The 25,881-nt window shown below is 53.6% G+C and overlaps 1 protein-coding gene across 2 annotated transcripts in view; it reads left to right on the forward strand.

The window, feature by feature from the left end:
* The window catches only part of UMODL1 (uromodulin like 1), an 81,787-nt gene that overhangs the window by 36,142 nt on the left and 19,764 nt on the right, over window positions 1-25,881 (forward strand). For both annotated transcript variants that reach the window (XM_069581803.1, XM_069581794.1), the window contains exons 9-18: window positions 1,914-2,026; window positions 3,990-4,209; window positions 9,703-9,840; window positions 12,311-12,547; window positions 12,677-12,892; window positions 14,007-14,264; window positions 16,118-16,230; window positions 19,884-20,097; window positions 21,699-21,836; window positions 23,952-24,271. In XM_069581803.1, coding sequence (XP_069437904.1) covers window positions 1,914-2,026; window positions 3,990-4,209; window positions 9,703-9,840; window positions 12,311-12,547; window positions 12,677-12,892; window positions 14,007-14,264; window positions 16,118-16,230; window positions 19,884-20,097; window positions 21,699-21,836; window positions 23,952-24,271 — 1,967 coding nt within the window. The remainder of the gene's footprint in view (window positions 1-1,913; window positions 2,027-3,989; window positions 4,210-9,702; window positions 9,841-12,310; window positions 12,548-12,676; window positions 12,893-14,006; window positions 14,265-16,117; window positions 16,231-19,883; window positions 20,098-21,698; window positions 21,837-23,951; window positions 24,272-25,881) is intronic.

The following is a 25,881-nucleotide window of genomic DNA, read 5'->3' on the forward strand; positions in this document are numbered from 1 at the left end:
TTGGGATCAACATGTACACACTACTATATTTAAAATGGATAACCAATAAGGACCTTCTGCAGAGCATAGGGAACTCTGCTCAATATTATGTAACAACCTAAATGCCGCCATAATTTGAGAAAGAGTAGATACATGTATAGGCATAACTGAACCACTTTGCTCTGTACCTGAAACTAACATAACATTGTTAATCAACTTTACTACAATATAAAACTTTTTTTAAAAAGGTAAAAAGAAAAAGAGCCTCTGGGGGTCAGTTTCACGCACAGGGATAATGCCCGTGACTGAATGAGTGAGGTATGAAAGGAGCAGCGTTACACCCTTTATGAACCAATTCAAGGCTGCCCCACGCGAAATCGTCAAAGCACACAGCACAGGTCCCTACCCAGAGGGCCCCTGGAGCCCTAGCCATGCAAAAAATGTAAGCCCTTGACTTTGCACAAGCCTCCAATTTCCAAACTGGTGCCGTCTTCTCTTCTTGTTTTATTTTCAAATTGTTCCATGAAGAAAATGGGGGGGGGCACTCGCTTCCCTTTGAGGAGACAGGGATGGGCGGGGCTCATCCCTGTGGGTCATCCTGGGGGTGGCCCAGCCCTTCTGAGTCCCTGCTGGCTTCTGTCTTCCGCCCTCTGCCCTCTACCTGCCTCCAGCTTGCCTCAGACATGACCATTTATGGAGCCAACACTCCAGTGCAAATTCATTTCTGCTAGGACCTGTAGTAGGAACACGTAACTACCCCCCACTCCTACTGACTCTGTGCCCCCTACCCTCTCTTCCAATGCAGGATAGATAATTTGGAAGATTCCAGAAGACTCCTGATTATCAGCTTATTCATTCCCCAGCTGATTCTCTTTCCTTCTCTATATTGCAAAAATGCCTTCTATTTGCAGAGCCTTTTTTTTTTTTTTAAAAAGAAGCTTGATTGGCTTTAGAGGTCTTATCTAATTAATTTGACACTGGTACAAGCCTGCAACGTTGGAGGCAGTGGAGATTATTGTAGCAATGGAGACCCAGGGCCTCATGGTGAATCCGGGTTCCCCAAGCACTGGGTGATACTGACTACTTGGGAGGCTCTGTGATGTGGGCAGGGCTGGGGCTCGGGAATCCTGGGCCTCAAGGTTCATTTGTTTCCCTTGCTGAGGTGGGAGAAGGTTCAGAGGAGCCTTGGTCTAGAAATGGGCACTATTTAACCTTGGGGACATTTCTGGGGCTGTGTCTGTGCAGCGGTGATAAATTCTGCCCTTGCTGGCTAGTGGAGAGGGCCAGGGGGGGAAAGAAGTGTGAGTGGCCTGTAGGTCATTAGAGCTGCTGCAGCATCTGCTGTGGGTGTGGGCTTCATTTTTGATCATGAAAGAGACGTACGTAAACTCCCACATCCCACCTTGATGCTTCCAGCTTCGCTTATGTCCACAGGAAAGGAAACTTTCCTTGTAGGGTGACCAACCCTATCATATTGCCCTGGAGTGGGCCCTGGAGAGGTGGGAATTTTATTATGGGAAAGCCAGAAACTCCTGGGCAAATCAGGATGAACTGGTCACCTGAGAGGATGGGACATGCACTTGTGATCCAGGCCAAGGAAAGCAGCGGCCACACCTTGTGAAGAATTGCTGGAGGGAGGGGTCTTCATAGCCTATGTGGCTGGTTGACCAGTTCCCGCTGCTATGGACTATGTGACATTTATACCTCATTCCCCTGCTCTGGCTCTAAAGGCGTGTGCTTGCGTCTGAGTTTCCATATGCCAGTGTAGACGTATCATATTCCTTGTGTTGGTTTCTCCTAGTGTGGCCACCAACCTGAGACTCATGCCTCAATCTGTTTTCTAAAGCCTCCCCCTCCAAAGAGTAAGGGACATTGGAAAATGTTAACAGAAAAGCTCACGGATTTCAGCTAACTCACATTATTGTCTGTCTCAGATGCCCGAGTGTTTGAAGTCACGGTCAGGATCCTAAACCGCAGTGTGACGGAGGGGCTGCTGGACCGCGGGAGCCCTGAGTTCCAGGACTTCTCCCAGCAACTGATGCATGAGGTAAAGCCTGGGAGAGGGGCTTCCGAGGGTCTGAGCCAGAAACCCAATGGGAGGTCAGTGCGGGTGTGGGACGGGCACCAGTCACCAGGGCTGGGGAGGGGGCAGTCTCAAATCCCATGGTAATTACTCAAAATACCCTTTTTATGGATAACTTACCTAGATTTGGGGCCAAAGCATCTTGGATTCAAATGGGCTGGACCACTTGATGGCTTAGCTGGGTTTTCTGTTGAACTTTCCATCTGGGGTTCTGGGGCTACTGCCCTCCTGCTTAGGGGCAGCTTCACTGAAGAAGTATTTACCAGGGATCACAGCATCCATCCCTCCCTGGGGTTGAGGGGAGTCACCAGCACAAGGCCTGGGAGAACAGGGCCAGTAGCAACTACCATCTATCCTCATAAGCTGAGTAGGAGAAAAGAACAAAATGCTGAACTGTCAGAAACTATGGAAGGTCTAGGATTTCTCCCTGCCTGCAAGCTAGTAAGTTAGACTATTGGATGGACGCTGGCAGAGGACACGAGATGCCTGGATCAGAGATAAGGACTTCATTGCTCACGGCAGAGCAGGCAGCATGAGCATCAGATGGGTGCCAGGTCCCCTGCTGGCCCCCAAGTCCCGAGCGGGTGACACAGAGGGAACCCAGTTCCCTCTGCATGTGGTTGACGCACACGCAGGACCTCTGACCGCTGCTGATGATCCCCATGCAAACCTGCCTGAACCTTGCAGAAAGAGACCTTATCGTATTTTTTTAAAAATATTTGTTGCTATTGCTCAGTTGCTGAGTCGTGTCCAGCTCTTTGCAACCCCATAAACTGCAGCAAGCCAAGCTTCCCTGTCTTTCATCATCTCCCACAGTTTGCTCAGACTCATGTCCATCCAGTCAATGATGCCATCCAACCACCTCATCCTCTGTCACTCCCTTCTCCTCCTGCCCTCAATCTTTCCCATCATCAGGGTCTTTTCCAATGAATAGGCTTGCCGCATCAGATGGCCAAAGTATTGGAGCTTCAGCTTCAGAATCAGTCCTTTCAATGAATATATCTGCTTTTATTTTTTTATTTTTATGTCTACTTTGCTGTGACATGTGGCTTGTAGTTCCCTGATCAGGGATCGCACACAGGCCCCCTACATTGGGAGCCTGGAGTCTTAGCCACTGGACCACCAGGGAGCTCCCAAGAGACGTTATCTTTGCGACATCAGACAGTGAATAGATCTGCCCTTGCTCTGGATCGGGCCATCCTCTCTCTCTCCCAAGGCGTTCATCGCACACGTGTCTTGGAAAGATATTCTGGAGCAAGAAAGAAGTTCTTCAAGCTCCACTTGCAGGATGTGTGGAAATGGGACACCCTGAAGGGGGGTTGCCTCTCTACGTTCACCTGTGGGGGCAGGGGTCAGTTTTTGACCTTTCTTGGAGAAGTCTTCCTGCTTTTTAGCAGTGATTGGCCTGGGGGGGGGGCAGGAGTGGTGGGGAGAGGTTGGGGTCTCCTTGCTCCGGCACAGGCTGCTCTGAGCAGCTGTTTGTGCCTGCGTTTCCTGAGGATACAGCCTAGGGAGAGGGGACAGTGCCAAACAGCCAGGTGATTGCTCCTCTTGGTCATTCCACCAGTCTGCCAGTCAACCCAGCTCTCTGTTTGCCTCTCACACACATGTCAACCTTCACTCTGGTTTCCGGGGCACAGGGAGTGGGCCGTGCATCTAGGGCTACAGGATGGGGAGTTGACTGTCTTGGTCTCAGCATCCTCAGAAAGACTGATGAGGCCCGGCCCACTCTCCCAGGGCTCCGGTCATCTGGGGGGTGACACTGTTGCCCCAAGAGGTGGGTGAGTGGGAGCCTCCTCTTGGTCATGAAGGGGACCCGTGGATTCTGTGCACCATCCATGTGCCACTCCGGGGGCCCCAGTGAGCAGTGAAGACCTTGATGGAAAAGTCCACTCCATCCAAGCATCTGTCACCTCTCCCGGGCCAGGTCACCGCCTCCTTGCCGCCAGCCGTTTCTGACTTGTACCAAAGAGGGAAGCTGAGGCTGCAGGTCGTGTCTCTCCAGACTGGAAGCGTGGTGGTGAAGCTCAGGCTGACTGTGTGGGACCCTGAGTTCCCAGTGGGCGTGTCCACGCTGGCCCCCCTGCTCCCGGCTCTGTGGGCGAGCACCGTGTTCCAGGTTGACCAGCAGGGGACACACGTGCAAGGTGGGTCCCCCTCCCCACACCCTGGGCATGCCACCCTCATGCCCTTGAGTCTAGGCTGCATCAGTTCTGGTCAACATTCACTTTATTCCAAAAGGTAGATGGTGGTGGTGGTAAATCACTTTAGTCGTGTCTGACTCTTTGGGACCCTAAGGGCAAAGCTCACCAGGCTGTTCAGCTCATGGGATTCTCCAGGCGAGAATACTGGAGTGGTTTGCCATGCCCTTCCAGGGGATCTTCCCCACCCAGGGACAGAACCTGGGTCTCTTGTGTCTCCTGCAGTGGCAGGTGGGTTTTTAATCACTAGCGCCACCTGGGAAGCCCAAAAGGTAGATAAAGTAAATGAAATGTGAGTCCTTATTCTGTGTTCCTCCTTGGGAACTGGGGCCTGGGGCCAGGCCCCCCAAACCATGGAGCCCACGTGCATCCCACACCTCCTGTTTCTGACAGGAGAAGTGACCTGTGGGGCCTGGAGACACTCACTCCCTTGGATGGAGCCTCTCATCTTCAGTGGGCCCGGAACCCAGGGCAGAACCAGGCTGGAGGAATCACAAGGGGCACAAGAGCGGAAGCTTCCTGGGTCTGAGTGGGGGCCCAGTGCCAGCTGGCCGCTGTGTGACTCGCCAGCATGGGGGGCTATGTCATTAACCCAAACACCTGTAATTTGACTTGGTGATGCAGGAAGTCACAGATCAGGAAAGAGGGGGAGATAGAGAAATAGACAGTGGGGGGAGGGCGGGGGCAGGGGCAGTGAGAGATGGGGGAGCAGGGGGGTCAGAGTCAGGGATAAGACAGAGACGGAGAAACCGAGAGACAGAGAGAGAGATGCAGGGGATCCAGGGTGGCCTGGGTGGGGAGAGACAGGGACTTGGAGAGACAGAGCTACAGAGATGACAGAGACAGTGAGCTGTCACGTCAGGAAGGTTTTGCTGTCCACTTGGGGATGCAGTTCCCTCACATGTGAGGGCACCACAGTCTCTACATCAAAAAGCCTGTGTGCGGCTCAGTCTGGGCATGGCTGACCCCTCAGTGGAGTGGGTGCTGCCAGCTCCTGTGAGCTCAGTCCCTTCCGGCTTGCTGTCTCAACCTCCCCCAACCCAAGAAGGCAGGGAAAGTGCCGCTGGAGTGTCACACCTGGAGCACACTGCCTGCTTAGCCTGCCATCTCTTTGTCACTCACCCCCACGGGAATGGACATGGTGGCGGCCCTCTCTAACATGATGAACTCTGCCTGCCTGGGCTCAGAGGCCAAGTGCTGGGCAGACGCCAGGCAGCCTGTGTGTAGATCCCCCAGGGCCCACCTGAGGCAGATCTGCACCGTCTTTGGAAGATCCAGCCCTCCTCGAGGTGCCTCCCAGCCATACCTCCCAGCACCAAGGCTTAGGTTACTCCATATCCTTGTCAAGTGAGGCTGTGGGTTGAATGGTGATCCTGCAAGATAAGAGAACACAGAACTTCAGATGTGACTGTATTTGGAAGAAGAGTTTTTGCAGATGACCAAGTCCCAGCAGCGTGGCCGTCATATTGTTATCACCTCATGTCTTCCCTGAGGCCTGTTCCCCCCAAGACACTGGGTGGCTGCATGCCCTGGTCTTCCTCTGGGGTGGTGTACATGTGCAGGGAGGCCCAGTATTAAGCAGCACCCTGGTTCTCAGATCCTGTCCACTCTACCCAGTGAGGGAGGCTGGCTGTGGTGGAATCCCAGCTCTGATGCTGGCTCGCCATGGGCCACTGTACAAGGGACTTTGCCTCCTGGGCCTCAGTGTACTCATCTGGGAGATGGGAAGGCGAGGACACATCCCACCTCGTGGGTAAACGAGGGAGTGCTGAGGGGGATGGGGGGCAGTTAGCGGGTGCCCGGCACACGTCTGACAGCATCACCCAACACGTCTGGGCAATGCTGCTCTAGGACCTACTTCCGTACTTTGGAAGCATTCTCGGGCCTGGATGGTCCCCCATCAGTCCTCCCCACTCCTCCTTCCCCTTGTTCCCCTTGTCTCTCCAGCCTTTGCCCCCCACCCCTTCCTAAAACTCTGCTCAGAAAGGGCTGTGCTGCTCACCTGCTCCAAGTGCAGACGACCCACTGGGCCTCCACGTGTGTCCACGTGGCCCCTTCATGCCATCATGCTGTGTGCAGACCTCGGCCCAGCAAGGCCCTGACGGTGGCACCGTTCAGTGTGAGGGGTCGCCTGGGTCACCGCAGTGCCCGGGCAGCAACGCCTCCTCCTGTGAGCTCAGGACAGGCCCAGCCACGCTCCCCAAAACTTCCCATTGGCCACGGGCTCCTGACAGCCTCGCAGATGCAGGCGCCCTTCCTGTCACCCCTGCGGGCAGTGGGAGAAGGCGTGGGCAGGGCAGCCTGGCCCCGGACTCTCACCATCCCCCTGACCTGCTGATGGGGCTCTTTCTCCACCATCGGTGGCGCTGCCTTTGGCACCAGCTGCCGTTAGAACCCAGTTCTCTGTGCCTACCTGCCTCCTTGAATGAGACTCTGATGCCCACCTCCAGGAAGGGCTGAGGGCTCTGGCCAGGCAGGCTTCACCCCCAAAGGCCACCTGGGCCTCCAAGACAGCTGGGAGCCTCCCAAGGAGCCTGCGTTTTCAGGGATGGGGTGGCTTGTCCTTGGGCCTCCCTGCCGCATTCCTGAGGGTTACGTGGGGAGTTGCAGCTCTCCCATGGCCTCCCCCTCCTCTAGTCAGGGGGCCACACCCTTGTCCCAGCTTCCTGCCGGCAGGAGCAGAGCGCAGGCCCCATAGGGGATCCTGTCTGCATCCTCGTCTGGTGGTCCAGGAGGCACGAAGGCTGCTCGGCAGCTCCCACGGCTCACAGGCCTGAAGCCGAGACCTGCACGGCCCCAGGCTTTGGTACAAGACAGAGTTGCTTCGGCTTGCTCCTGAGCCCTGTGCTGGCTGAGTGAGCAGGGAACCACCTCCCCACGATAACCTCCGAAGCTCTGCGGATTGAACTCAGGTCTCAGTGGGGCCTCCACTCTCCTCGTGGTCGTCTGCCCCAGCTGGCCTGGCTCTGGCCCTGGCCTGAACCATCAGCACCTTTGAGCCACTGCAGGCTAGAGGCTGGGCAGCACTCCAGGGGATCTGGGCCAGCGGGGAGCCCAGGGTCGGCATGTAACTGTTGCATCAGCTGATGAGTCTGCTGGTCTTCCGTGAAGATCAGATGAAGCAAAACTGAAAACCAGAAAACAGGCCTCTGAGCACCCGGCTGCAGAGCTTTTTCTGCACAAAACTGAACCTTTTCTGCCTTATTTTCACTCAAAGCCCGGCCAAGTCCAGGCTCCTCAGGTACCCGGAGCCTGGCCAGGGAACCTGCTCTGCAGCTCTTGGGGAACCTATGCAGAGGGCTGGTGACCATCCCTCATGGGGACCCTCAGCCCCCTCAAGGTACCCAGCTTCCTCTGATGACAGAGGGTGACTCTGCTCAGAGCCACTTGTTTTCTTGGAGTGGGGGTGGGACAGGCAGTCACCCACAGAGCCAGACCTGAAGGATGGATTTCCAGGGCTGGGGGAAGACTGCTCCCTCACCTGGCTCCTCCCAGGAGATAGAGCTTGAGTATTTTATTTTTGTTTACTTTTAAATTGGAGTATAGTTGATTCACAATGTTGTGTTAGTTTCCAGTGTACAGCAAAGTGAATTAGTTTTACATATACATTTGTTGTTCTTCAGTAGCTAAGTCGTGTCCAACTTTTGCGACCTCTCTTGGCCAGGCTTCCCTGTCTTTACTCTTTCCCAGAGTTTGCTCAAACCCATGTCCATTGAGTCGGTGACGCCATCCAACCATCTTATCCTCTGTCGTCCCCTTCTCCTCCTGCCCTCAATCTTTCCCAGCATCAGGGGCTTTTCTAATGGATTGGCTCTTCACATCAGGTGACCAAAGTATTGGAGCTTCACCTTCGGCATCAGTCCTTCTAATGAGATTCAGGGTTGATTTCCTTTAGGACTGACTGGTTTGATCTTACTGTCCAAGGGACTCTCAAGAGTCTTTTCCAGCACTATAGTTCAAAAGGATCAAGTCTTCGTGGCTCAGCCTTCTTTTTTTTTTTAAATTTTTATTTTTGTGGCTCAGCCTTCTTTATGGTCCAACTATTACATCTGTACCTGACTACTGGGAAAACTGCTGGAAATACATATACATAGATTGCACAGATTTCTCTGTGCAATACGGTAGGTCCTTATTAGTTATCTATTTTATTACACAGTAGGGTGTGTACTGCGCATGTCAATCCCAGTCTATCCCTTTCCTCTTTCCCCTTGTAACCAAAAGGTGGTTTTCTACATTTGCGACCCTCTCTCTGTTTTGTGAATAAGTTCATTTGCACCCCCCTTTTTTTTTCAGGTTTTCCATATAAGTGACATATGTTTGTCTTTTTTCCTTAAGGTTTTATCCTGCTATCTCTCCTTGTAGCACCTTATTGATCAGTCATGAGTCAACATGCCCAAAGCTATCAGATTCTTTCCTCCAGCAGGGCCACACGTGGGGCTGGGGGTGACCAGGGGGCCCGGAAGAAGGGAGGGGAGGGGGTGGCAGGAGAAGGAGGCGGGTGGGATGCTCCTGATGAGTTTTCCCTAAAGCTGGCCCTGGCTGAGAAAGGATGGGAGGATTTGTGGGGATTTACAGGGCTGGGGGCAGTGGGTATTTACAGGGCTCACTTAACAGCCTACTTTGCCCAGACCAGAAGGTTCAGGGCTTCTGGTGGCTCGAGGCCTTTGAGTCTCTCTTGGCCATTTCCCAGACCCGGAGAGGAGGTGTGCAAGGGCCGCCCTGGGTCTCAGAAGGTTCATGCTGTAGTGACTGGACACCTCCTGGCTCGTTATTTTCCTGTTTCTTTCTTGAGACACTAAATATTAAGGGATGCTGGCACATCAGAGAGAAGAGACAGCCCCTTGGGAGCAAAGAACAAACAAGATAGGACTATATTCACACCTGTGGCTGCTGGTGGCGGTGGTTTGGTGGTTTAGTCACCAAGTCGTGTCTGACTTTTGTGACCCCATGGACTGTAGCCCACCAGGTTCCTCTGTCCATGGGATGTTCCAGGCAAGAATACTGGAGTGGATTGCCCTTTCCTTCTCCAGGGGATCTTCCCAACCCAGGAAACGAACCCGGGTCTCCTGAATTGCAGGCAGATTCTTTACCAACTGAGCTATGAGGGAAGCCCGTGAGCGCTAGTACCCCCAAAGGAACCGACGTTGCCTAGTCTCTGCCTCCAGATCAGACAGCAGTGGAGGCAGGCAGACACTCCTTTCAGGTGGTCCTTGGTTCAGATGGAAGCTTCTGGGAGGGCTCTGTGCAGGGTCCCCATCCCTATACCAGGGGCTGGATTCCCGGGCCTCACTGATGCCCTGCCCCAGCCCTCTGTGCGTTCGCTGAAAAGACGGTCACAGAGAACTCGATGCCACGACTATCCTGTTCTCTGAGCAGCCTCTGCTGTGTTCTTACCACATGGCCATGTTCACTCACGTCCTTGCTCCCTCCCGCCCGCAGACTGGGACGAGTGTGCAGACAGCCTGGAGCATGACTGCTCGCCCGCGGCCCAGTGCATCAACCTCGAGGGCTCCTACACCTGCCGCTGCCGGACAGCCAGGGACGCCTACCCCTCCAGACCGGGCCGGGTCTGCCGCGGTGCGCACCTTCCCCACCCCCAGCTCTGGGCTGAGCCCCCGCCCTGAGGGCCTGGGCTGGAGCAGGGCCGACCTCCATCCAGCAGGGTGGGAACAGTGCCTGGGGCCCACCATACTGTTAGGGACCCATAAGAATGATTCAATTCCTTTTAAAACCAAAAGAAAAAATTAATATAGTAATCAGTTCAGTTCAGTTCAGTCACTCAGTCGTGTCCAACTCTTTGCGACCCCATGAATCGCAGCACGCCAGGCCTCCCTGTTCATCACCATCTCCCGGAGTTCACTCAGACTCACGTGCATCGAGTCCGTGATGCCATCCAGCCATCTCATCCTCGGTCGTCCCCTTCTCCTCCTGCCCCCAATCCCTCCCAGCATCAGAGTCTTTTCCAATGAGTCATCTCTTCACATGAGGTGGCCAAAGTTTCAGCTTTAGCATCATTCCTTCCAAAGAAATCCCAGGGTTGACCTCCTTCAGAATGGACTGGTTGGATCTCCTTGCAGTCCAAGGGACTCTCAAGAGTCTTCTCCAACACCACAGTTCAAAAGCATCAATTCTTCACTGCTCAGCTTTCTTTAGAGTCCAACTCTCACATCCATACATGACCACAGGAAAAACCACAGCCTTGACTAGATGGACCTTAGTCGCCAAAGCAATGTCTCTGCTTTTGAATATACTATCTAGGTTGGTCATAACTTTTCTTCCAAGGAGTAAGCGTCTTTTAATTTCATGGCTGCAGTCACCATCTGCAGTGAGTTTGGAGCCCCAAAAAAATAAAGTCTGACACTGTTTCCACTTTTTCCCCATCTATTTCCCATGAAGTGATGGGACCGGATGCCATGATCTTCGTTTTCTGAATGTTGAGCTTTAAGCCAACTTTTTCACTCTCCTCTTTCACTTTCATCAAGAGGCTTTTTAGCTCCTCTTCACTTTCTGCCCTACGGGTGGTGTCATCTGCATATCTGAGGTGATTGATATTTCTCCCGGCAATCTTGATTCCAGCTTGTGTTTCTTCCAGTCCAGCATTTCTCAGGATGTCCTCTGCATAGAAGTTAAATAAGCAGGGTGACAATATACAGCCTTGACGTCCTCCTTTTCCTGTTTGGAACCAGTCTGTTGTTCCACGTCCGGTTCTAACTGCTGCTTCCTGACCTGCAGACAGGTTTCTCAAGAGGCAGGTCAGGTGGTCTGGTATCCCCATCTCTTTCAGGATTTCCCACAGCTTAGACATCAACTATGAACCTAGCCTTCACACCAAGGCGGTTTTCAGACTGTCTGCTCGCTCACTTGCTCTTGGCTGTGCTGGCTCTCTGGGCCGTGCACACGGTTTGCAATGCACCAGCTTCTCACTGTGGTGGCTTCTCTTGTTTCAGAGCATGGGCTCTGGGGCGCTCGGGCTCAGTCGTTGCAGCCGTCTGGGCTCTAGAGCACTGGCTCAGCAGTTTCGGTGCACGGGCTCAGCTGCTCTGTGGCACGTGGGAACTTCCCGGATCAGGGATCGAACTTGTATCTCCTGCATTGGCAGGCGGATTCTTTTCCACTGAGCCACCAGGGAAGCCCCTGGACCAATACAGTTTTGAAGTATGATTTTAAATTATTTATTTGAATGAAAAGGCCTGAGAAGGTCCTGATGAAACCCCTGGAGGGAGAGGATGACCCTTTCCTGGGTGGCCCAGATCTTGAGAGGGGTAGGAGCCCAGGTAAGCATGGAGAAGGCCTTGAGGTGAGGGCTCTGAGCCCCATTCTAGGCACATCTTGGCCCCAAGATTCTGGGGATAGGGTGCAGTTCTGACCAGCTGGTTGGGGATACCTGGAGTGCTGAGCTAAGCCGCAGGAGGAGGTCATGTACAGATTTGCAGTGCTGTGATTGACTAGCAATGTCTGTTTTCGGGGCAGGTGGGCAATGGAGATGCTCAGCCACCTGTCTGCTCTGCCATCCCTGCTAAAGCCTTCTGGCTGGAAGCAGCAGCAGAGAATTTTTCCCTAGGGAACAAGCCTCTAGTCCTTACATACTATGTGTACTGTCCTGCTTCTTGAGAACCACACAGTCACTCCCCTCCCATCCTTTTTCTTACACGTGTAATGCCCAGCAGGCTGGTAAGAGGGACCAGCACCAACCCCCACACTGAGCACACATTTGGGGGAAATTGTCCCAGTTTCTCAAGGGCCAGATGCACCCATCTGAGGCCTGTAGGAACCAAGCCCTGCATTTATGTTTTGGTTCTGCAGTCACTGGGTGGACCACTTACTCATGGTAGGGGCATCGTTACTGGTCAAATGAAGAAGCCCCCTGGCCTTTGAAGAGAGCTCCTGGGAAACCAAAACCATGGGTCCTGTTAAACACTCTGAATCACCCACTGGGACAGCCTGTGTCCCCCTTGAGTTCCCCGGGGGGTGGCGGGGGGGGGGTGGCGGGGCGCGCTTGGTCAGGGTAGACCAGACGCCCTGTCTGAGCCTGGCTGTGTCTTGGCAGGTGACATGGAGAGTCCCACGGATGTGCCGTCTCCAGTGTCAGAGGTCACAGCCTCAGCTCCCAGCACAGAAACAACATCCTTCAGTCTGGAGACCCCTGCCTTGTCTACTGGCCCTGGACACCTATGGAGCACCCCTGCAGCAGGCCAGGCCTGGACCCTAGGGCTCCCACCCAGAAGAGGAGTCAGCAGCTTGGGCAGCCACAGTGGTAACAGCACTGGGCATGGCATGGAGAAGGCCAGCATGGCCCCAGGCCTGGGGACCAGCCAGTGGACGGCCAGCAGGGTGGCCTTCTCCCCCAGGGTTCCTGGGCCAACCCACAGCTCCTCTCTTGGGGCCACGGACAGCCTGCCAGACGCCCCTGGACAGTCACCCCCTAACTCTACTGTGGAGCTGCCCTTCTGGCCCACTCCTGCCCCGGATCCCACAGGCCACATCGAGTGGCACTCCAGCCTCCCTGTGAGGGACACACCCCCAGCACCTCTGGATCCCACGTGGGCGCAGAACTTGGACCCCGGGCCCTTCAGCTCCCCAGACCAGCCCTTGGCCCCCACGCCTGCATCTCTGAAGACCCCGGCCTGCGGTGAGTGGCAGGGAGAGTGCGTCCTGGGGCTGTGTGGAGCCATGTGGTGTGTGAGCTCCCGTAAGCAAAGGCTCACACAGTCCAGGGCCATCAGCAGCACCGGGCGGGGCCCTCATTTTATGCTGTGTAGACCCACTGCAGTACACCCAGTCCCCGAGAGGCCAGCCCCCAGTCTAGTAAGGGTGAGAACTCGGTGTCCCCTCTTTCTCTCCAGCCCTGTCCTCCCCTTCCTGCTTCCCTGTTGGCCAACAGCAGGAGCAGGAAATTGAGCAGGTGTCGCATTAAGGGCCCTGAGCACGGGGGCGCTTCCCCCCTGTAGTGTTGGGCCCCAACCTTTCTGCACCTCTCCAACAGTACTGCACCCCTCATCCAGGTACAGCCCCGAGCAGTGCTGCACCCGCAAGCCCGTTGCAGTCCCCAGCAGTTCTGTATTCCCGCAACCCGCAGCCACACCGCCCCCAGCAGCTCCATATCACCCACTACCTGCGGAGGTTTGGCCATCATCTATAGTCCAGGGTGATACCCCAGGAGCCAGGTGGCCACTCTGAGAAGGAAACAGGCCTGGCGATGCGGCTCCCATGGAAGGAGATAGCCCTGGCACCCTTGTGTGAGTTCCCCAAGCCAGTCCGACCCTGGACTGCGTCCACGTGGAACCCACTGTCAGCTGTGGCTCCATTGATGCATGTCTGCTGCCCAAGGCTGGATTCCAGACTAAACTCTTAAGCCTGCATAAACAGCCCCAAGCCACCTGCAGGAATGGTCTGTGACTAGCAATGGCCACCTGGCTGATTCCTTGGGAAGTCTGCCTGGGGGTTGAGGAGGGGGACCCCTGGAGGAGCCGCCCAGAACCTCCTCAAGAAAACTTTGTTTCTGGAGGTCCTGGGACCTCAGGGTGAACACAGAGCCAACCTGAGGGCAGGGAAGCCATGCCCGGGAGCCCAGGGCTCGGGGGACAACCCAGCGACCCTGTACCCGAGCGTGCAGCTGGAGGCAAGTGGACTTGATGTCCCCTGAGGATGCTCGTGTCCCCGCATGGTGGGGTGAAGCTTATCCTTCCTGTTACTGGGAACACTGGATTGGTTTTAATCAGGGGCATTTATTTTCCACTTCTCAGCTCCCGTCCCTATCGGAAGGGTCACTGTCTCCAATGTGACCAGCACAGGCTTTCATGTGGCCTGGGTGGCAGATCCCACCCTGCACCCCACTTTCCAGCTCAGCCTGGTTTCTGCTCGGAGCTCCACCGTGCACCTGCAGACCCAGAAAGCAAGCCTGATGGTGTCAGGCCTGGAGCCCGGCGTCCTGTACCTGGTGGAGATCGTGGCCAGAGCATGTGGGCAAGACAGTGCCAAAGCCCAGCTGAAAGTGAAGACAGGTAAGAGGCTCTAGAAACAATGTCACCATGGGTTCTTAAAGGGAGGAGAAAAAGTAGGAAAGAAGTTTTCAATGGGTGAAGGCTTAAAACAGCTGCATTTGTGTATGGATGTTGGCTTTCCGTTCTTCTCAGTGTAGGAACACCTGGCTCGCTTCTTCCTCAGCTGGGGTTCAAAGGCCATATGTGAGGGGGCTTATTTCAGGGACAAAGGAATGAATGAGTGAAGTCGCTCAGTCACGTCCGACTCTTTGGGACTCCATGGACTGTGGCTCCTCTGTCCATGGAATTTTCCTGGCAAGGATACTGGAATGGGTTGCCATTTCCTTCTCCAGGGGATCTTCCCGACCCAGGAATCAAACCCAGGTTTCATGCACTGCAGGCAGACTGTGTACCATCTGAGCCACCAAGGAAGCCCCGTTTCAGGGACAGGTGGTGGGCAAAGAGGCTGCTTTGCACGATGTCCAGACTCTGCAGAGGCTGCAGGCCCTCGATCACCTGTGTCCTCACGGGTACGTGGCAGGGAAATGGATACCGTGCTGTGCTGGGTGCTCAGTCGTGTCCGACTCTGCGACTCCGTGGACTGTAGCCCACCAGGCTCTTCTGTCTATGGGATTTTCCCGGCAAGAACACTGGAGTGGGTAGTCATGCCCTTCTCCAGGGGACCTTCCTGGCCCAGGGTCTCTTTCATTTCCTGCATCAGCAGACAGGTTCTTCACCCACTAGAGCTACTGCGGCACTAGTGCAGTGCTCGTTATGCGATTTCCCTGACCTCTCTCATTCCCAGTGGACGTGGCCTTCAGGAAAGATGATGATGGATAGATCTGTGAGTGTGCCCCACCCTGAGCCTCGGGCTGCAGAGTAAAAGAGAGCGGAGTAGAATTAAGCAAGTCAAATGTATTAATAGACTCTGATAAGGTGGAGCTGATTTTTTTTTTTCGGTGGGGGCGGGGGCTGGGTCTTCTTTGTGGTGCTCATGTTCTGTACAAGTTTGTGGGAGCTTGTGGCTCACGAGGGTGTCTCAAGTTGCAGAGTGTGGGCTCAGTAGGTACAGCACGCTGGTTAGTTGCCCCAAGGCATGTGAAATCTTAGTTCCCCAACCAGGGATCAAACCTGAGTCCCCTGTGTTAGAAGGAGGATTCTTAACCACTAACACTAACCTGTGTTAGTTCCTTGTGTAAGAGGGAGGATTCTTAACCACTGGGCCACCAGGGCAGTCCCAAGGTGAAGGTGATTCTTATCGATAGGTATATATTCTGAAAATATTCCTCCTTTCTCCTCATTAGCATTTGTCATCCACATATTTTCTTGAATATCTAACTTGCCTGAGCAGCCAAGGGCAGCCCTGGTGTTGCAGATTAGTTATCAAATCTTGGGCAGCCATCCAAGAATCGGTAACAGTCATCTCCAAGGTGGGACATCTTGGGTGATACCTAAGACGTCCCATTAGGGTGCAGTCAGAAATGTCTAGAATTTTGCTTACATGCTTTAAAGCAGGACTTCACTGTGGACTGGGATTTAGAGAGGAGGCGGTGGGTGAGGGTGCTAAGTGCAAATTCTCGGTGAGCTGGAGGAGGGGAGGTCACTGCTGGTGGGACGAGTCCAAGGTGCAAGGGCTGATCTGGTTTTGTGGCTCCAGAAAGGCCTCTGTCTGTTTCCAGGCTTTGTCCCACTGTCCTCTGGACCCAAGGGGCTGTATCTATACATACCGGGTGCTGTTCCTTCTTTACAGAGTGCAAACCAGCCTCCCTTTGATGTTCTTCCTGACTGATGGGAAAATACTACTATTAAGACAGAGATGATAACCTGTTATCTGACACTTACCATGGTAAACATGTTTATTCTCCACCCTGCAGCGGCTCAGAAGCTCAGTGGGAAAGTCAGAATAGTGAACGTCAGGTACTTAGAATCCTTCAGCAACACCAGCAGTGAGCAGTCCCAGGCCTTCCTAGAGCTCTTCTTGAGGACGGTAAGTTGGTGGAATTGGTCCTTATTTTCTCCCGGGATGTGAAGGAGGGAGGTGGTAGCATCCTGAACAGCCAATGGGGATTCAGGCTTGACTGAGGAGGGCCACAGACTCCTCAGTTTCGGAGGAAGCTGGGGCATCCAGCTCTGCTGAAGGGCCTGCGTGTTCCGATACGTCATTAAATAGACACACCAGCTGGTGAGGGACACATCTTTTCCTCTGCTTCACGTTGTTTTCAGTTCAGTCTCTATTGATGTGGGACCCTGTGGAGAAGAAAGCCTCCCCTGTGCCTTAAAAAGGAAAAGCATTTACAAATTGAGATCTATTTCACGCACCATAAAACTCACTCTTTTAAAGTGCGGGATCCAGCGATTTAGACAGTTTGCAAAATTGAACAGCCATCACCACCATCTAATTCCAGAACGTTTTCATCCTCTGAGAAAGAAACCAGTTTAGCTCTTCATCTCCCCTTCTCTCTGCCCCTGGGACCAGATGTGTGCTTTCCGTCTCTATGGATTTGCCTGTTCTGGATATTTCACAGAAACGGAATCATACAATACATGACTTTTGTGTCTGGCTTATTTTACTGGGTATAATATCTTCAAGGTTCATCCCTGTTGTACCAATATCAGAGCTTCATTCCTTTTTATGGCCGGGTAATAGTCCTCTGTAAAGACAGACTACATTCTGTTTATCCATCATCCACTGATGAACATTTGGGTTGCTTCCGCTTTTTGGCTTTTAGGAATAATGCTGCTGTAATTCCAGCCTTAAAAAATTCTTTTCCTTTCTCTTTGTTGCAGTACACTCTGCAACCCCTTTGGCATTTTTTCATCCCAAAGAATGTATATTGTTAGAATTTATTTAGAGTAGCAATATGTTCTTTTTGCTGGTGGTTAGGTTACCCTTTGAATAGAGAATGCACTAGTTGAGATCTTGTTTGCATAGAGCAGGAGTCCCCACCCACCAGGATCTAATGCCTGGAGATCTGAGATGGAGCTGGAGTAGTAATAAATAGATAGCGAGCACGATAAATGTAATGTGCTTGAATCATCCCAAACCGTCTCCCCTGGGTCTGTGGAACATTTGTCTCCCACAAAACCGGTCCCTGGTGCCAAAAAGGTTGGAGACCGCTGGCATAGAGGACATCTGAGATATTTTAGCTTTTCCTTGCTCTGGGAGTTTAAGATGCAGAGCTGAAAGAGCTCGGCAGCGCCACCTATTGGTGGAGTCGTAGCAGGACGAAGCCTCAGCAATGCTGGTGGCTGCAATGCTGGTGGCTCTGCAATGGTTGGTGATTCTTTCCAACCCCATCAGCGTTACTGATAAAACAGGCATACTGCCTCCAGGAACCGTCCCATTGGTGATCTTTGGGGTCTGGGATCCTGCTTTATTTATCTTGAGGTCCCCAGCTCCTGGCCCAGTGTGTGGATGGATTCAAGAGCTGTTGATGGTCTGATTCACGTGTGTATCACCAGCTTCCTTGGGTTAAACGATAGTTGCACATCATGAGTTGGACCATATAGAAGGCTGAGAGCCAAAGAATTGATGCTTTCAAACTGTGGTGCTGGAGAAGACTCTTGAGGGTCCCTTGGACTGCAAGGAGATCAAACCAGTCAATCTTAAACAATATCAACCCTGAATATTCCTTGGAGGACTGATGCTGAAGTTGAAGCTCTACTACTTTAGCCACCTGATGCAAAGAGTCAACTCATTGGAAAAGACCCTGATGCTGGGAAAGATTGAAGGCAAAAGGAGAAGAAAACGGCAGAGGATGTTGAGATAGCATCACTGACTCGACAGACACGAATTTGAACAAACTTCAGGAGATAGTGAAGGACGGGGGAGCCTGGTGTGCCCTAGTCCATGGGGTTGCAGAGTCAGAGACAACTTAGTGACTGAAAACGGACTATAGCCCGGCCACCAGGCTCCTCCGCCCATAGGATTCTCTTGGCAAGCATACTGGCGTGGGTTGGCATGCCCTCCTGCAGGGGATCTTGCTGAACCAGGAACTGAGCCTATGTCTCCTGCATTGACAGGCGGATTCCTTACCACTGAGCCACGTGGGAGGCCACTAACGACAACACATATCACATTAAGCAACAGTCACTGAGATCAGATCACACGGCTCTAGTGGCCTCATGAGACAGCTTCATTACCACTCAAGTTCCTTGATTAACGTTTCTTTTTAAAAGCATTTCATATTTTTGCCTATTTTGGGGGACAGTTTGCTATCTGGAATTTCTGGATAGCAAATAACTGCAACTTAACACCTGCATAGGACATTAGGACCCATTTTGGGATGTCATGGGATAATGTGTTGCTTTCTCCTTTGTCATTTCCTAGCAAAGGGCTTGGAGCTTTGCTTTGAGACTGGCTTGTAATGCAGACAAGAGTAACTTTAACCCAAGGCTCTGACAGAGCCGTCTTTGGAAATCCCAGAGAGAAAGAAAGAGAGACAGAGAGAAGACCAGCTCTTCCAGCGACAATGGGGGCAGCCACGTGACTGCAGGCGGCTTTGGGGTCTCCTGAGCATCCACAGTCTCTTGTGGGTGATATGCTCACACTGGCTGTCCCAAGGCTGGGAATCCACAAGCCTGTGCCTGAACCTCATGCAGTTTAGACGCAGATGAGGTATTCTTATGAGGGCAAACCATGGTGGTGGGCTTTTCCATGGCAGATTTGCACTATATGGACCACTCAAAGCTCATCATATGATGAGGTTAGTTTTCTAGGCATTTAGGCCATGATAGGTTAGAATGGAATAATATAGTTATTATTACATAGAGTTCTGTCCAAACTGATAGAATAATAAGCAAAGCTTATAAGGGCAGGGCTCTTGAGAGTCCCTTGGACAATAAGGAGATCCAATTAGTCAATCCTAAAGGAAATCAGTCCTGAATCTTCATTGGAAGGACTGATGATGAAGCTCCAATACTTAGGTCACCTGATGCTAAGAGCTGCCTCACTGGAAAAGAACCTGATGCTGGGAAAGATTGGAAGCAGGAGAAGAAGGGGATGACAGAGGATGAGATGGTTGGATGGTCCCACGAACTCAATGGACATGAGTTTGAGTAAGCTCCAGAAGATAGTGAAGGACAGGGAAGCCTGGTGTGCTGCAGTCCATGGGGTCATGAACAGTCGGACACGACTGAGCAACTGAACAGCAACAATAGCTGGGATGCTCAAGGGAAGCGGACTTCGGAAAGGCAGGCAGCGAAAAAGAAAGGGGAATGTCCTGCAGCGTGAGAATCACAAGGACTGTTCTGGAGCAAACCAAGCAGGGGACATGGGGTCCCTCCCTTTGACCACTCATTCAGCCATCCCCCACCCCCACGGCTCTGAGCCAAGAGTGATCAGCAGATCCTAACTGCCCTCGTGAGCCCCCTACCAGGTTACAAGCCCCATAGGGTGGGGCTTTGGCACTCAGCCCCGTGTTGACCAGCTGGTCGGTGGGGAGGACAGGGCTCATCGTCTCAGACTCCACTGGTATTTGTGCTGGGCCTGGGGACCAGGCCAGAGCTGACCCGTGGCTTTGACGCCTTTCCCAAGGCCAGCCCTGCTGCTGGCCACAGTCCCCAGAGGAACCACTTTAGAACAAGTACCCTGTCTCCTCACAGCGGGCAGCTCTTCTCACCGGCCCTGTTTCTCTAAAGGTGCGGAATTCCTTGCCAGCCTTCATGCTTCAGCACCTGGACACAGGTGGGGTGCGCATAGAAGTGACCCGCATCTCCAACGGCAGCGTCGTGGTGGAGTTCACCTTGCTGGTCATCACAGACATGGATGTCTGGGAGGTGTCTGCTGCATTCCTGACCGCCTTTCAGAACACCTCTCTGCTGGAGGTGGTCAGGGGCGACACCTTCATAGGAGGTAAGTGAAGGCCAGGCCCCGACGGAGACTCACTCTCCAAAGGAGGCAGTGAAATCCCCCCACTGGCTTCATTTCTGAAAGATGGGCCTCCTTGTAAGGGCTTCCCTGCATGGGATGAAAATGGAAACCTATAGGACCCTTGTCTCTCTAATTGGTACTATGGTGTTTTTGAGAAGGTGTAACGGCTGAAGACATCTTCTGGTGAACCTGCCAGGTCGCCCGGGGACACTGCCTCCCTTCTGCGCCCCGCTCCTTCCTCCTCTGCTGCTCTTCAGCGGGCTGGACAGAGGGCAGACAGGCCCCTCTCTGCATCCAGACTTCCTCCCCAGCACAGTTGCCAAGAGATCCTAGGAAGAATAATTGAAGACAAAAGCAGGGAGTAGAGGCCGTTTAGAGTCTCTTTTCATATTATATTGGTCAGCTCAAGCTGTCATTAAAAAAAAAAAAAAAGAAAAACCATGGATGGAGTGACTTAAACAATCGACATTTATTGTCTCACAATTCTAGACACTGGATGCCAGCTGATTTTGGTGAGGGCCCTCTCCTGACATGTAGGGGCCACCCTGCAGCTGTGTCCTTGAGGGGCCTTTCCTCTCTGTGTGTAGAGAGAGGGCTCTGGTGTCTCTTATATAAGGCCATCAGTCCTAATCAGATCAGCACCCCTCTCTTATGATCTCAACTAACCTTAATTATCTTCTGAAGGGCCCATCTAGAATTGCAGTCCTACTGGGTGTCAAGGCTTCAACATATAGATTTTGAGGGCACACAATTCCATCCTTAGCACGTATCAGGCCCAAGAATACATGATAAAAGGCTTAGAGTTACATGTATGGGTAAAATCAAAGACCATGTAGATGAACATTTTTCTGATTTTTGGAAAGAAAAGGGTTAAGCCTATGCAGAAAAAGACTGGAATAGCTACCTCTACAAAAAATTCAAGCTCTCATATCAAACAAAATAGTCACCACCACTATAAAACAAGCAACAGACCAAAAAGTAGTTTCAATAATCTGGTGAAGAGTTATATCCCAAATACAGAGTGATCACTTGCATTGGTAATAAAATACTAAGAACGCAGTAGACCCAGGTACAAAAGACCCAAATAGATGGTATGTGAAAGATGAAACACCAAGATGGAAGGCTTTGCCAAGCCCTTTGAGTTTTTATCCGTTTTCTTTAGTAAAGCTGCATTATTGCTAGTAAGATGAGTAACTGAGTGTCGAGATGAGAGCAGGTGGGTGGCGGGGTCCCTCTGCCTGAGACCAGGGTGGGGGTGGGGTCCTCCTTGTCTCCTGGTCTCTAGGGAGCTGACGGGATGCTGCTGTGCCCCTCCCCACCCCAGCATCCCCGGGTCCAGGAATCCTCCTTCCAGAACAATCTTAGCAGACTGTCTGCCACCTGCTCCCACCCCAACCCCGTAGAAATTCAAGGTGCCACCCTGCTCTTGAGCCCTCCAGAACTGGTCATCTTTGCTGTCACTTGATAATTTTAACTTTACTCCCCAAGATGCACCTTCCTCATCAAGCTGCTGTGAACCACAGCACAGCTGCGATTCTCAGGTCCCCACGAGAGTTTCCCGTCTTGCTTTCCGCATACTGCAGATTTTGATGAGTGTGCAAGCCGGGAGGATGACTGTGCCCCGGGCTCTGCCTGCCGCAACACGCTGGGCTCCTTCACCTGCAGCTGCGAGGGAGGCGCTCCTGACCTCCTAGTGGAATTTTCTGGAAGACCCTGCGAAGGTAATATTATCAGGATCCTTTGTCTGGAATACCATCAGATAGTCTGTTCTTTTAAGGACACTCATCCCCAAAGTGCGTCTTTTCTAAATAAGGTCAACATATTTGTAAGTCCTGGGCAAGTTTCCGGAGTGTGCGTGTGCATGTGTGTGCCACACATGTGCAAGTGTAGATACATATGTGTGTACTTGTGCATGGGTGTGCCTGTGTGTGCACGTGTATATGTTCTGGTACCTCCCCGTCCTTCCACATGCCTCCAGGCTTCTGGAGGCACTTCATCTCCTAAGTGCTTCTTCTGATGCCCGTGATGAGAAAACACACACAACCACTCAGGTGTGTCCTCTCAGATGCTAAAAGATGATCTTTCAAAACCCAAGTCTGTGTGACAAATGACGCACGGAAATCTTTCCGCTCAGCCCCACTGTCCATGTAGCACTTCTTTCACTAAATGGGACCTTTGTGGGTTCACTGTTAACCCTGAGATGACCCCTGCCCTCTAGGGATCTGTGGGCAAGTGGAGGAGACAGACGTTTATAGGAGTGAACGCGATGCCTCAGGGGATGCGAGATGTGGGCTACCTGAGGTAGAAGCAGGAGGCCCAGAGGACACTAAGTTGCTTCAGTCCCATGGGTGTGGTCAGGGTGTGGTCAGGAAAGAGGTGTCTTAGCACCAGTCTTAAAGGGTGGCTCAGTTGTCTGGGAGAAGGCAATGGCACCCCACTCCAGTACTCTTGCCTGGAAAATCCCATGGACGGAGGAGCCTGGTAGGCTGCAGTTCATGGGGTCGCTTAGAGTCGGAAACCACTGAGTGACTTCACTTTCACTTTTCACTTTCATGCTTTGGAGAAGGAAATAGCAACCCACTCCAGTGTTCTTGCCTGGAGAATCCCAGGGACGGGGGAGCCTGGTGGGCTGCTGTCTATGGGGTCGCACAGAGTCGGACACGACTGAACCGACTTAGCAGCAGCAGCAGCAGTCGTCATCTGGTAGAGGGGGCTGCTGCGGGGCGGGGTGTGGTGGTGGGTGCAGCAGTGAGAACAGAGCTGTTGAGGGTGGGCAGGGTCCAGGCACACCACCTGGGCTGGCGGCAGCCAGTGCCTGCAGGAGGTGTGTGGGAGAGCCGGAGCAGGCTGCTCAGCGAGGCCAGATGCAGCCAGCTGAGAAGGCTGTGAGCACTGGGAACAGGGATTTGGGCTGCCGCCTGCGGCCGGGCAGCTGGTGAGCGCCTCGAGATGGGATGGCAGGGGTTGAGGGGCAGGTGGTGAAGCTGGGCTGTGGCAGAGGCCCCGGGAGGGCTGAGCGTGTCCTGGGTCTGCCCTCAGACGATGGGGGATGTTCTTACAGAGCCTCGTGCTCTCCCAGAGGTTGAAACTGAGCATGCTTCGAGGGGAGCGGGAAGCCGAGCAGGAGTGAGGAATCTGAGGATCCAGAGTAAACTTCACTAACCCGTTTTACTTACTTATTTACTTTATTTTTGGCTGCACTGGGTCTTTGGTACTGCGCGTGGGTTTCTATAGTTACAGCGAGCAGGGGCTACTCTCTAGTTGAGGCACAAGGTCTTAGTTGCTCTGTGGCATGCAGGATCTTCCCTGCACCAGGGATTGAACCTGTGTCCCCTGCATTGGCAGACAGATTCTTAACCACTGGACCACCATAAAGGTCTTCCATAACCCATTTCACAGAGACGACTCAGGGGCCCCCGGGGGTGATGGCTGGTCCCAAGTCCATGGGCTCATCACATGCCCAACATCAGCCTGGGAGGGCAGAGGGCCCTACAGTTCCCCGGCCATGGCAGCAAAAGTGAGCCAGGGCATGCCCAGCTGCGTGGGCTGGTGGGAACATGCAACACGCGTGTGTGTGCAGCCGTGCTGGCATGCGTAGCCTCATCATGCGTGGCTGCAGGCTGCGAGTGCTTCCCATCTGCTGTCCACCTTCTGCCCACAGCCTCCTGCCCTGTGCCACCCAGCTGGCCAGGCTCCCGTGGCTGACCCTAAACACAGACCCACCCACTCTGTGCTTCTGTCCACCCTCCCGCCCTGTGCCACCCGTCTGGCCAGGCTCCCGTGGCTGACCCTAAACACAGACCCACTCTATGCTCCTGTCTCCTCCTGTCTTACAGGTGACTCTCCTGGCAACACAACCCAGGCCCCTGGCCCAGAACAGCCCCCAACCCCAACGGGAGCTGAAGCTGCCTCTGTGCAAGGTGCCCGCCCTGCCGCTCAGGGCCTCTCCCCACGGCTGAACCTGACTGGGGCAGTCAGGGTGCTCTGTGAGACCGAGAAGGTGGCTATTGTCATCCAGAGGCGCTTTCTGCAGCAGGAGGGCATCCCCGAGTCCTCGCTCTACCTGGGGCAGCCGTCCTGCAACATCAGCGACCGAAACAGCACACACGTGACCCTGGCAGCCGCGTGGAGCGAGTGCGGGACCGCCCTGCAGAGCGTGAGGCTGGGGAGAAGGCTCCGGGCATCTGATCTCGGGGTGGGGAGGGTCAGCGTCTGGCCTGGGGGACTGGGAAGACGCTGCACTCCGGAGTCTCTGACTCTGAGTGCAGAACAGAGCCAGGGGTCAGAACAGGGTGGAGTTCTCATCGGGCAACAGGTGTGAAGTCAGTGTTTATAAAATCCTCCCGGTGATTTGGATGCACGGGCCAGAAGGATAGGTAGTGAAGGAGAAGAAGGGGCAGGAAAGCCGGGAGCCTGTGTGTACATGTATGTTCACGTGTGTTTGTGTATGAGGAGGTGTCTGTGTTCATGTGTGTTTGTGTATGAGAACGTGTCCGTGTGCACGTGTGTCAGCGGTTGTGTGTGAAGTGGCAGGAAAGCTGGGAGCCTGCGTGTGCATGTGTGTGTGTATGACAGTGTGTCAGTGTTCATGTGTGTTGGGGGGGATGTTTGTGAAGAATGTATGAATAATTGTGTGTGCGTGCATTGGTGGGGGTTACCTGGCTGGAGGGCCATCCAAAATCATATTTGAGGGTCTTTCCTCTGCGGTGCAGTGTGGGGAGTGGGCTTGTCCTGGCCAGAAGGCATTTACATCTCACGTGCAGAGAGGGACTCTTGGCCTCCCCCAGCCACCGACTGCTGGGGTGGCTCTGGGCCAGCTCCCAGGCCCCCCTCCGCATCTCTGGTTTGCAGCATCCCCATATGGCGGGCTGACGGCTCCAGGTCCCGAGTCTCTGAAGGCTGTCTCTAAGCCACGGTCACACTCCTGCTTCCGCCCATCCCCCCATCCCCGCTCCCCGCATTTGGCCCCTGAGCACGAGGGCTCTGCTTTCAGGGCCACACCAGGCAGTAGCAATGCATTCTGTGGGTTCAGCCAGCGCCGGGACTTGGGGAGAAGAAGCAGCCCCGAGCAGATTGTCCTTGGAGAAACGTTTGGTCCTGGCATGGAGTGGGGGCCATCACCCAGTAAAGCTGGGTGGGGCCAGCCCAGCACTCAGCCCAGCACCTGGCTTGTGCCCCAGGGTGGGGAGAGGCCTCTGCAGGGAGCCTGTACAAGGAGGCTGAAATGGTCCCAAGGGATGTATGGAGGGGACCATGCCTGTGGCCGAGGACAAGTGCTGGTGGCCGATGAGGGAGGCCAGGAATTTACATGATAGATGGTATCTAAGTGGCTCTGGCCAGTGGGAAAGGCTGGGCTCTGGGCGGGAGCGCCGCACCAAGGGGAAGGGTCCCCTTTTGGAGGTAGGCTGGGGAGGGTCTCACAGGGGGTCGGCCATGGCCCTGGGGGAGGGTAGTCCTTATCAGGGAAACTGCTGGGTTAACTGCGCTGCTGGGTGGGGAGGGCCCTGAGGGTCTTTGGCTTCATTTCCTAGAACAGGGGTAGGGAGGGTGCTGGGACCTGCTGGCTGGGTATTTAGCTCCCTCATCAGCGCCAGGCTGGGTATTATTAGAAAGAAAGAAAGTGAAGTCGTTCAGTCATTTCTGACTCTTTGCGACCCCATGGACTGTAGCCTATAGGCTCCTCCGTCATGGAATTTTCCAGGCGAGAGTACTAGAGTGGGTTGCCATTTCCTTCTCCAGGGGATCTTTCTGACCCAGGGATCGAAC

The sequence above is a fragment of the Ovis canadensis genome, chromosome 1 (assembly GCF_042477335.2).
Source record: "Ovis canadensis isolate MfBH-ARS-UI-01 breed Bighorn chromosome 1, ARS-UI_OviCan_v2, whole genome shotgun sequence".
In the NCBI taxonomy this organism is placed as follows: domain Eukaryota; kingdom Metazoa; phylum Chordata; class Mammalia; order Artiodactyla; family Bovidae; genus Ovis; species Ovis canadensis.